Below are 12973 nucleotides of genomic sequence, written 5' to 3'. Positions count from 1 at the left end.
ACAATCTTCAGAAGCCTGAAGAAGTTTAACTGTCAGTATTTTATGAGGAAAAAAAGAAAAAATCTGAAAAATAAATCTAATTTTATGTGAAGAGTTTAGTTTTTTCTTGTTTCCAACCCTGATAATCAAACCTAATAAACCTGTGACCCCTCAGGAAGTCCCGACCACCAGGTTTTAAACTGCAGCTTTATAAGATATAGATCAACACATGTAGGGATTTTCATTATTGATTCACCTGTTGGTCTATAAAACATCAGAAAACAGTGAAGAATGACAATCACACTATCCTAAAGCACAACGAGGCATCATCCAGTGTCTTGATTTGACCGACAAAAAGTCCAAAACCCCAAAATATTGAATTCATTTTAATGTAAAACCAAGAAAAGCAGCAAAAAGTCCAATTTAAAGAACCTGGATCCATCAAATATTTGGTACTTTTGCTTCAAGAACTACTTAAACCATGAGTGGATTATCATAATAGTTGCAGATTAATTTTCTGTTGATCAACTAATTGATTAATCATTGCAGCTCTAAACACATATTTAATATAAAGTGACATATAGCATGACATCATCGCCCTGAACTCATTATTTAGTAGCAGATGTTGTCAGTCGGTTCTGGACTGTCTTTGACTGAACTTCATACCTTTTTAATTTATAAAGTTTCTCTTCTTTTAATTTACATTTTAACTTTTTTATGCTGCTTTAATGGACTATATGAAGTACTTTGAATTCCCTTTGTGTATGAAATGAGCTCTACAAATAAACATATGTATAGATATATCCATAAGAATAAGATTAGATTATAATAAAGCTAATCATAGAGGATAAAAATGCCATTAGGTGACGTAAAGTCACCACACACTCCTCACAGGAGACTGAGAATGATATAACCGGGGATAAAAATCACCATAAACACGCCATAAAAACTTATTAAAGTGAGTATTTAATACCACAGACTTACCAAATGCCCCTAAAGCAATAAACAGAGATATTATAATGACATCACAGGTGATAAAATTGTGTTTTTATGATAAGCTGAATAGAAACTCCAGAGAGTTTGTGCGGAGGAAAACAGTTATTTATCATTTATTATATATTTTAAAACTCAAGATTGCAAAACTGTAAATGAGATTACAGCCCCCCCCCCCCAAACATCTCCCATCATATGAGATTATATATGCGAGGTGGAGGTGGTGGAGGGTGGGAGCAGCAGAGGAGAGGTGGGACGTCCTCCTGGAGAGAGAGGAGGGGAGGACGAACAAGAAAAAGAAGAGAGAGAGAGAGAGAGGGAGAGGGGTGGGGGGAGGAGGGTGAGGGAGGAGGAGGAGGAGGAGGAGGAGGAGGGGGGGTCTTGGGGAGGACAAGAAGACCGCTGCACCGCAAGAAGTGACTTCAAACGCCGCGCATGTCCCGCCGCTTCACCTTCTCTCGCCGTCATGCTTCTCGGTTTTTAAACCGGCTGCTGGTGAAGGAGGAAAAAAAAAAAGCACCTTGCATCTGGTGATTTTTTTTTTTTTTTTTTTTTTTAAGGGGGGGGGAGAGGCAGAGTTTAGTCTTTAGACCGGCAGAGCAGTGAGTGAGCAAGCGGAGAAAGAAGAAGAAGAAGAAGAAGAAGAAGAAGAAGGGGGGGTGGATTACTTCTCCAGGTTTTTCGGGACTGCGCCGCATTCCTACCCGGAGCGCAGCGCTCAGGAGTCGGACCCGGTGCGCTCCGTGCCTCCGCTCCTGCTCCTGCTCCTGCTCTTTCCATAACAATTTAAAAGATTCTTGCACCTTTTCGCTGCTTGTTTTCTGGCAACGTCGGGACACTAATAATGCACAGCTGCTCTCATTAGAGCTACAGAGATTAAAACACACATCGCGCGTTTTTTTTTTTTACCCTTCTTCCTGACTGGATTTTTTTGGATTTAATTCCCCTTTTTTTTTGGCTGCGAACATGGATGGATGGTGGATATTTGTTGGCGCTCTGGTTGGGATCCTCACCGTCCCCACTGGGATACATGGTTGGTATTTTTTTTTTTTGGGTCTCTCTTTCACCAAACCAGTTGTTCGGGTTGTTATGCAGGTCAGGGGTTGTCAGGGACCACCACACACACACACACACACACACACACACACACACTGACGTTACAGCTACACACCCCAAATTTGTAAAACAGAGTAAATCTTTAATGACCCGAGAGGACAGTTTCATCAGATTTAGCCCGTAGCTTCTACTTTCAGCTGTGAATCATAAATCTGTTTACAAGGAGAGACTGGTGAGAGAAAGTTGTGATCAGTAAAATAGCTGTTTACTCCTTCATCAACTGAATGAAGCACTGGTGAATAAATGATTCCTCACGTTGCTGAGGACATCCCGGACCTCCTTCAAGGACCCCTGGAGGGGGCCAGGACCTTGCTTTGGGACTCCCCCTCAGCAGGTTATTGTTTCCCAGGGTTGAGAGCAGAGATTTAACAGAGAAGTTTGTGTGATTCCAGCCTCAGGATTTGCTCCAGAAAGAGAAGGAGCGGATGTGAAGGAAACTCTTTGATATCACACAAAGAATCATTTGATGGTGGGGTTTTTTTTTGAATGCCTCTACCTCATCATCAAGTGGAGCAGGGAACTTACACCATATTAGTTAGATGTATCCCTTCTAGTATGTTTACATCCCAGGAGGCATTGATCAGGTGATTAGCAGGGCTGAAAAAGTTGTTTCAACAGCATTTCAGTGACTATATTCTGATTGTGAGGTTAGAACCTGCTTCACATTGAAGTATCATCGTAGCAATGCTGTTGAAACAACACTTCTATGTCCTCTAGATGCATTAAAAGACCTCATTTATCCCAAATCTAACAAGAAATCTATTACATCACTCTGCAAATCACCAAATCGATGCTTAGCGAGATAGAAAAGTCGGTTTGAGAAAGTCTTAATTTAAAAGAAGTGAAGAAGAAATGTCAGGATATTTATAATCAACCAGAATAAACTCCCGTGTGATTTTAATCTTTTCTACAGACTGTGTGAAGGAATCTGAATAGAAAAAAGCAACACGTGAAGTGAGTTGACCGACCCCCCCCCCCTCGCTCCCCCGTTGTGAATATGCACTACTTTCTTAAATATCTAAACACGTCTTTGAAACCGATCCTGCTCTGTAGCCTCTGTGCCGTTTAAATATTCATAACTCTGCATCAAATCTGGAAAGGTCTGACCGTGCACAGCTACACAATTCCCATCAGTCAGGAGCAGAATCTAAAGCAGGTTGTGCTGTTACTGAATTGACCCATTCAAGGTTTCAACCCCCCCATTTCCTCATATCAAACTTATTAATATTAGAGTTCGGCACGAGCTTCCCTTCGCTCACATGCAGCAGCAGCAGCAGCAGCAGCAGCAGCAGCAGCAGACTCCAGATATTTATCAGAATCATTAGCATCCTCTCTTCAGCCGCTTGGCAGCACAAACTTTCATAAAGAAAGATGCTCCTTCAACAGCACGTGGGTGTCGGCAAGCAGAGCAAAACAGTTATAAAAGTTGAAATATTACTGACGTTAAGTGCTGGATGCTGAGATGAGGAGGAGAAGATGATCCGGAGGGGAAAGTTTCCTGACAGTGAGGTGTTCAGGCTGCAGCATTTTAATGGTGATTCTTCTGAAGTCGTTACAAGTTTGTCAAAAGATGAAATTCCCCCCCCCCCGATCTTTTATTTCTCTTCGGGAGGCTTGTGAGAGTTGTCACTGTTAGCTGATAATCTGACGATCTTGAGATGATGATGATGATGATGCTCGCTATCCGGAGATATCGGATGATGGTTTTTCTTGCGGTTGCGACTTCACACGTGCGAAGCCTTTGTAGTGTCACGTCTCTCTTTTAATGATGAAACCGCAAAAAACAAGATGATGAGACGTTTAAAACGTGTGATCGCAAGAAAAAATGTGATGGAGAAAAAAAAAAAAGTGTTTGATATCTGGAGATGATGTTAATTAAATCATTATCTTGTGAAAGTGGGTTTTAAAAAACTAAACATTTCTTATGCTGAGATGCCTCTTCAATCCTCAACCAGCTCTTTCGTCTGGCAAACTATGACACATTCAAAATATGGAAGAATGTGTGAAAAAAGATGAAGATTTTGTACTTTTTAAATGCAGTATGTAGAGAAAATTAGTGTATTTTTTCACTGAGGTGTCAATTCATTGCAATTTTTTAAAGAAAATCTAAAATCTCGCACAGTAAAGTTGTTATTTTACTACAAAAGTTGCTATTTTTGACCCTTTAAGACTGTTTTTCTTCTCCGTGTGGCGTTGAAATCCTGACTCCTGTTAAAAATGGTCATCAGAAACAGTTTACTCCTGCTGCAGAGCTGAAATGTTCTGCAAACTAGGGCTGAGCGATGTGCACAAAATGAAATATCACAATATTTCTGATCAAATACCTTGATATCACCACAATATTGATATTGTTGCTTTCAGAAAATATTTACACAATGAGATTTTTGATCAATAATCATCAGAAATGTGGATATAATGACTAAAAGCAAGTAAAAGAACAGCTAGAACAGTCTCCTAAGTTCAGAAAATGACATCACTTTACTGTAAATCAGCCTTTAAAACCAGGAAAAGACTACATTTACGCCATATCGCGATATTACAACATGCAAAGACGATATCTAGTCTCATATCATATGATATCGGTATCATATCTATACATCGCTCAGCTCTACTGTAAACCATCTTTGTACATCTGCCAAGAGTTGTTTCAACCGCCTGATTACATTCTGCAGTAAACACGATCTCCTGTTCAGAGAGATAAAGATACAACAGCATGAAGCAGTAAACAGTCTCTGTCTCTGGCATCTTGTATGAGAATTACAACTGTATCTCTACTCTTGTTTTCCCATGTGGACCATTATGGTAAATGTTTACCTCTTGCTGCACTCCCCCCCCCCCCCCACCTCCCCCCTCTTTCCGAGGCGTCTCACATTTCTCCAGTCTGGGTTTTAGTGAGGTTCAGACCTCGGGCTGAGGCTGAGGCGCGTGTCCGTCTGTTTTCTTAACATTTAGCCCTCAAATTGAGCAGAGATAATCATCAACGCCTCGTTATTTCAGTCTAGAGGTTGCATGTTTCTTTGTTTTTTTAAATATCTACAGGCTCCATATGATGATAATACCCAAGATCTTTGAGTTTAAATGTGGCTGAAAGTTTATTTCTCACAAAATAAAATCGTTATGATACTGAATTCTGATTGGCTTTCAGCAGATAAAAGTGGTTCTATCAGGTTTGTTTGTCCTTACTGTGAAATTAAAGGATAATTTCAGTTTTTTTTAAGTCTGTCTTATTATAATACATGCTGATACGTGGAAATTAATATTCCCTCACAATGACACCTCTTCCTAACATACAGCGAGCGATTCTTCAAAGAAGCGACACGTTGTTCAGCCTGTTCGCTGACGCACGGAGCAGGTTCAGACATCTTCACTGGGAAACATTGAAACAATCTGATGTTTGCTAGTTCGCTCATTCGCATTGTGTCCATCTAGGAATCGGTGTGAGACTACTGTAAGAGATGAGGGACAAAGTTCAGCTGAAGCTAATAACTTTAGCAGTCTGACTGAGCTAAATCGAGTTGTAGTCACGTCTTCGTCTGTCAATGTAGGGCTGAGTCTGAGTCTGAGAAAATGACAATAATCCTGAGCTGTGTCTCAAATCACATACTTCTGTTAGTACACTTTCATGTAGTACACTGTACACTAAGTACTAACTGGCGTAGTGCGTGAATTTCTACAGGGTAGTGTTGTCTCAAATCAAACACGGCCGTTACCGGACTTACCGGAAATGATAATCGCAAATTAGCATTAGCTAGCGTTAGCATTAACGTTATCGTTTGCACACCAAATCATCGCAGACTGCTAAATTACCCAAAAAACATACTGATGGCTTATATCAGACAACAGTATAGTGGTGCTTAGTGCTAAAAAACACATGTATAACTTAGATTTGTATAATGTGGCGATGTTCACCGTAGTTACAACATACTCGGCACCATTTCCAGTTTGAGAAGTGGTCCCTTTCCTTCCGCTACGTAGCCGAGATGGCAACCATTGACCAACTTTTTGACCGTTTTGAGTGCACCATCCGGGTTCTCACAGTGCATTTCCCATACTTCTCAGTGTGAACGCACTTACGCACTCAAAATGTTAAGTGTAAGTACAGAAGTGAAGCGATCTGAGACACAGCATGAGACATTATTGATTATTAGGAGAGAGACTCTCCCATTAATCATCTCACGACCCCTCAGATTTATCTGCTGACCCTTTGGAGGGGCCCCGACCCCTAGGTTGGGAACCACTGGACTAAACTAGCTAACTGTATATAAAGTAGTGTAAACTAGCTCCACCTCCAGCAGCTACAACAGTAACATGCTGCTCTAACACTGATGCTTCACTATTAATAATCTAATGATGTCATATATAATAATATATCAGTCAGAGATATATTACTACTACTACCACTACTTTTACTGCAATACTTTAACTACATCAAGCTCATAATACTTATGTACTTTTACTGCAATACTTTAACTACATCAAGCTCATAATACTTATGTACTTTTACTGCAATACTTGAACTACATCAAGCTCATAATACTTAGTAGTAGTGGGATTTTTCATGCAGGACTTTTTGGAGCATTTTTACATTGTTGTATTGATACTTTTACTTAAGTAAAGGATCTGAATACTTCTTCCATCACTAAAATTTGACTTCTTGTAACAAAGAGACCTAAAAAACTATGATAATTTCATGTATTAGCTTCAAGTCAGGGAGATTTTGACTTTGTGTCCCTGAATTATTCTCCTGTCTCCTGCTGCGATTCAGACGTTGTTTATTCACCTGACCATTGTGTCCGTGCTGCGGAGACGTATCGACTACTTTCAGACTTTGACGGCAACACACACCCACACACACACACACACACACACACACACACACACTCAGAGGTCTTACAGGAACTCACATCCTACACTTTGAAGGAAATTGATTCCTCGTCCTCTATACGGCTGATCCGCTGTTTGACCCGAGTGTCTGCGAGAATGATAAATACAGATTTTTACATAATCCGTACCAAAAAAAAAAAAAAAATACTGTCACATGACATATGAATACCAGACGTGTGATCATGACTGGACTCTCTAATGCTAATGCTGTTTCTCTCTGTCATCCTAGGAGCTTGTATCTACGAGGGATCTCTGTATGCGGTAGGTGCTCCCCCCCTTTTTTCTGTCCTGTCCTATTTTACCTCTCTAGTATCACCGGTTTAAATTCCCTCCTGTCTGCTCGCAGTTTTAGGATGATGGGTATTTGCTCATGTATTATTCACAGGGGGACATTACCAGGTTAGCATGACTGACGGATGGAGTTGTTGAGAGTGTGTATATGCAGAGAAAGGTGGTAAAAGCTGTATGTATCATCAGTAGGGATTGCTGCACATCCCTCTGTTGTCTGAGTAGATGTGTCTCATTTATAATGCATGCCGGATACTGACTTTGTGGATGATAATGGCAATGAGAGAGCATGATGCAGCTCGGCAGCGGGCCCGGCTGCTAAAAAGGAAAAAAAAAGCTGCCGCCGCCGCCGACTCCCGCTGCCTCTGCTGAGAGAAGGTTGAGCTCTTTTCAAAGTTAGAGAGAAGTTTTGTGATGAGCTTTATTCACGTCGTTCTCTGCTGGGTTATTGGCGAACATCCAGGGTTTCGCTCTGAGGTGTTCTGTTGTTTTACATTCTTTAAACCCCGCTGTCGGGTTCCTCGTATCCCGGCTCGTGACTTATTTTGATGTTTTAAAGTTGTCGTGTTTCGCTCGAGGCTTTTCATGGGATCTGAAGTCGCCTTGTTCCTCTGTGCAGGAAGCTGAAGCCCACCGACGTTCTTATTTAGGAGATTTAAAACTCAATGAGTTGGACTTTTAAGACAGAGATAACTTGTTTGCCAACATCTTCTTTTAGATATATTTTATATTGAGAGCATATGCACAACATGGACAGATCTAAGATCATTTAAATGTATTTAATATTCCCCACATCCCCTCTGTAGTTTGCCAGTTTGTGATCTGACGCCGTTAAGATGGAAGCTCCTTCCTGATCGCAGCTGCTGTGTGATAAAAATGGGTTACGTTCAAACTTCTCTTTGCACTTTTTATTCATTGAATTAGTTGTAGAGCTGTATTTGCTCATAAATAATTCATTTGAAGGCCCTGTCAAAGAGGAGATGTGGTGGCGGTAAAAGAGATGTGAATCCTGACAGAATTACTTCAGCCAGGTTGTAGTTTCTGCATCCAGCGATGGTCTGAATGCTGCTTCAAAGCATTTTTCCACTGTGAGGAAGATAAACAGCCTGTTCTCACAAGAAAAATGACAGTATAGCTTTAAAATTCAGGTCCGCAAAAACAACCTATAGTTATGTTTACGCCATCTAGCAGCTGTAGGAGTTATGACCCGGGGAAGTGATGCAATTCAGATGACGTCAATATAAATTGACTTGATATGATGATTTTGACTTGTTAGGAGGAACAGGGTTGGGTGGATAGCTGGATAGTCTAGACTCTGCTGCAGGAGACCACTGTTCACATCCCATTTTCCAACCGAAAATTCAAACCAAAGACTGTATAAAAATATGGACGTAGTTACCGTGACGTCACCCGTTGGTTTCTGAAGAGCGGTTTTGAAGCTCAAAGTGAGCCGCTCCGGCCGTCGCCATCTTGGCGGTACGTGACTCTGCCTAACTCCCAGCCAATCAAAAATAGGCAAAGAGGCTGAAACAAGCCACCTAGCGGCTGGCGGACCTGTCACTCAAAGCAGCCATGTCCTTCATTATGCAGAACTTTACAGCTTAATAAAATAAATAACAGGTGAGTTATAAAATAATTCACCCCCCGTACAGTTGTCATGAAACAGGAAATTAGCTACAGAGACCAAAACCGTTGTTTGTACCAGGCTGTAAACATGTTTATTTCTGCTGTAAAGTTGGGCATTTTAACATGGGTGTCTATGGGGAATGACTCGCTTTTGGAGCCTCAAGTGGCCATTCAAGGAACTGCAGTTTTTGGCACTTCCACATTGGATTCATTTTACAGCCCCAAGGTTGCCACTTTGGTCAAACCGCAAGTTGGGACATTTAAAAAAAAAACGTAATGTTGTGGTGTTTACTGTTGCCATGACAATGAAGGTTGCGTAACTTAAAGGGAATGAAAACCAGGTTTCAAGTGATCATTTTGACCCAAACCATGAGCTTTCCCAACACTAACCAAGTGGTTTTTGTGCCTAAACCCAACCAGACCTTAACCACAGCGTTGTCACACCATAAAACATCACTATTTTCTAAACTTGATTTGTAAAAGTTTTGAAAAGCCATTACTACAGTCGCTAGATGGCGTAAACGTAACTATAGGTCGTTTTCGCCGACCTGAATTTTAGACCTACTGTAGTTTTTTTATGAGGATTTGTCGGGATGAAAGATGAAAAAGATTTTCAGACAGTATCAGCATAGACGATACTTTTGGTGATTCGAGCCTTAAGATGTCTCTGTCTCCATTTACGGGTCGAACTGAAGTGAAAAGGAATGAAATTCGCTGTTGTGCACTTTGGAAAAACACCACTTGTGTCTTGCAACAACTTGTAATCTCTCTTTAAAAAGCCTTAAACACGGTACTCAGCAGTAGAGCTGTGATTCCCAGGCAGAATAAGGACGAACTCCTGCTTCTTTCCTGCTGTGTTATCAGTATAATTACAGTAAAGCTCGAAACAGCAAGCTGTGACATACCTACAACCACCTCCAATCCTGTAAACGCATGAGAACACATCCTGCCTCGCCGCTTTACGTTTCCCCTGCCTTTGACGGGGAGGATAATTTGTTGATGTGAGGATGTAAAGACAGAAATGGTTGAGTCAGTGTTTTAGGAGGAGGAGGGGGAGGGAGGAGGAGGAGGAGGGGGTGGAGGACAAGGGAAAGGAAGAGGAGGGGGTTTGTGGGAAAAAAAAGGAGACGGCAGGGAGACAGGTGGGATGTCCCGGCATGTTCGAACACAGTCGGGTAAAGGCCCTTCTGGAGTTCAAAGTGAAGAACTTCCCCCCCCAAACACCTGGAGTGGTCGGCAAGATAGGAACAAATGGAAAAAAAAGAAAACACCCCCACACAGATTAAAGTGCAGGTCTCTATAGAAGCCCTCAGGCCTCCTCTCTGTGTGGTTTAGGTCTGTGGTTAAAATAATCATAAGAGCAAAAAACAGTTTCACACACACACACACACACAGCGTCAGGCTTGTCTTTCTTCTTTTTCCAGAGTTGAATTTCTTTATTTGATTAGATTTGGTTCTCAGCTTCATTTATACCAACAATAACTCTCATCATCCTTCACATCTAAATTAAAAAAGACAGATATTTATTTATATAGAGGCACAAATATATGTGAGATGACAGGCATATAAAACCACAGGCTACATGCACGTAACTGTGTTTTCCATTCTTTTCTTAAAAGCAGGCTTTTAGATCTGAACATAACCAAATTATTCTTGCAAGAATTTTCTCTGAAATCCATAAAAACTAGAGCTGAAGTAGCTGATTGACAGAAACTTTAATTGGCAACTATTTTTTATAATCGCATAATCGTTTTTGTCATTTTTTTACAGCAGAAATTAAAAAAAAAAAAAAAAATTGGCTGTCTGCAGCTTCTCAAATTGGAGGATTTGAAGCTTTTATGTGTCATACACGACGGTAAACTGAATATCTTTAATTAAACAAAACAAGACATCTGAAGACAATATGCTGAAATGTCTGCTGACACATTTCTGCATAAAGCAGTGAGCTCTCTCTTTATAAAGGACACGTCATGTGATCACCAATCAACACCTGTACATGTGAGAGGAGGTCCTCTACTTCCACCCACATCCACCAAAAAAACAACATCCATAACCACCAGTTCTGCCTTGATAACAATATCCAAAAACAGTACTGGGAGCTGACAGCTTTGAAAAAATGAAAAAAAAATACACATTTTCTGACATCTGTCAAATTGTTTAACCAAATCATTAATTGTTTGTTCAATTAATCCAGTGTTGATTCTAAAACAGCGATAGCAAGTGTTAAAATTTGTCTCTGTGAGCACAGCTAATTAGAAATATTCAATAAAAACTGAATCAAATACACTCTTTTTCCATCAGTGTGGGTTATTCTCTGCAAAAACTAAAGTTATGTGGGTTAACTTCAAAAACTCGTTAATCAATGCCCCGGTGATTTTACATGTAGCACATCATGTGAGATGGATTAAAAGACGGACACAGGAGAGCGGATCTTTACATTTTCCCACAGAGAAGAGTCGACTTCTCATTGATTAGACCTTCACGTCGGTTGAGTTTCTACTGACAAGTTGTCGAGGCCAGCAGAGATTTGGTGTTTGACTGATGTTCCACAGCAGCACTAAATCATTCACCAGTCAGCTGTCTCGCAGCTTCAGTCCTGTAACCTGATGAATCTGATCAGACCCACAGAAAGGTTGCGCTCAGAGGAGCCAGCCTGTGTCGTCTGGGTAATAACAGAGGTCTTAAATGACGTCACCCTCAGGTCGTCTTAAACATCCCGATCTTGTCAGCTCATGTCAGCGTGGACTCTTACATCACAGCCTAAATATAGCTGCCGGTGGTCGAAGAAGTTCTCAGATTCTTTACTTAAAGATCAAGTGTTATAGAGAACAGGAAGTTCATGGTCTTGGGGTGAGTTTTGCAGTTATAGATGCTATTTAAAAGATAAGTTCACAGTTTTTTATACCATATTCATATGGCTCAAATGAACATGGAACGTAATCTTGTTCTCTTATTCAAACTGGCCATGAAGATCCATTTATAACATGATTCTGATATGAGAGACGGGATCCTTGTTTTGTGTAAAAATGCATTAAGTAGAAGCAAAGCTGTGTGATTTGGTTACGTCAGATGGATATTCTCTGTAACTTTTATAGTCTGTGTTTCCTCAATATTTCCTTGTGGAAAAAAAGAGTCTAACTTTGGAAGACGGTCACTAACCAATAATTGATTCTGACTATTTCAAATCTGTGGATGTAACAATTGTTTCAAGACAGATTAAAAAAATGTGAACCTTTAAAACTGTGCTCCACCAATTTAGCATTGCACTCCTGTAACATTTACAGTCTTTTTTTTATTCCATGCATTCCTTGTCATAACCTGGCACCTACATCTCCCAGAATGCAACTTGACCACTTATAGTTTGGTTCGGAGTTGCAGGTTTGTTATGCTAGTAGCGGCTAATGTAGCCTGGAGCTGCTAGCCATCTTTGCTAGCCGAGATGAGGAGCTAATTTTTTCTAACTCAACACCTTCAGATTTTTTTTTCATTTTCAAACTTGTAGTCTTCAGCACCAACCAACCAACCTCTGGAGACACAGAAGGTTTTATACTACTTTCTACACATATAAAACCTGGAAAAACACACGCTGAGGTGCAAAATTGGTTCCCCTGGTTAAGTGTTTAAGCATTTTACCAACTTTTTGAAGTAATGAAACAGCATCATTCAAACAAACCGATTCTGAAATGATGTCACAACATCTTTTGATATTTATTATCTAACTTTTCTAGTTCAGTTTGAAGCAAGGATGTGGGCTAGCAATATTATAAGCCAATGAGTTCAGTGGATCATGAATATTGATGTTTTTTATCACAACAAAGCCCAAACAGTAGGGGTGCGTGTGTGGAGCTCTGCTTCAGGTAATCATCCACTTTTCCACAATGCATCTCTAATCATAAGAAAAAGAAAAACACTTTAACAGAATCTCAAATAAAGTTTGGAAAAGTTAAGAGGAAAAAAAAGACTGTTTCGACCCCTGATTCAGCACGCACAATCATCTGAACAATAATCAGACATTCAGCAAACAGTACAGGCAGTGGACAGTCACAGATACTGAACTGTGCTTCAGTGTCGGTCCACTGATGGCTCA

The 12973-nt window shown here is 40.5% G+C and overlaps 1 protein-coding gene across 2 annotated transcripts in view; it reads left to right on the top strand.

Moving 5' to 3' along the window:
- The first annotated feature begins 1381 nt into the window (after positions 1-1381).
- The window catches only part of fras1 (Fraser extracellular matrix complex subunit 1), a 298584-nt gene continuing 286992 nt past the window's right edge, over positions 1382-12973 (top strand). For both annotated transcript variants that reach the window (XM_044332436.1, XM_044332428.1), the window contains exons 1-2: positions 1382-2005; positions 7202-7233. In XM_044332436.1, the coding sequence (XP_044188371.1) occupies positions 1939-2005; positions 7202-7233 (99 nt within the window). In that variant the 5' untranslated portion in view covers positions 1382-1938. The remainder of the gene's footprint in view (positions 2006-7201; positions 7234-12973) is intronic.

This window comes from Thunnus albacares, chromosome 2, assembly GCF_914725855.1.
Source record: "Thunnus albacares chromosome 2, fThuAlb1.1, whole genome shotgun sequence".
NCBI lineage: Eukaryota > Metazoa > Chordata > Actinopteri > Scombriformes > Scombridae > Thunnus > Thunnus albacares.
The sequence above is the reverse complement of the archived record's forward strand: the minus strand, read 5'-3'. Positions and strand labels throughout refer to the sequence as shown.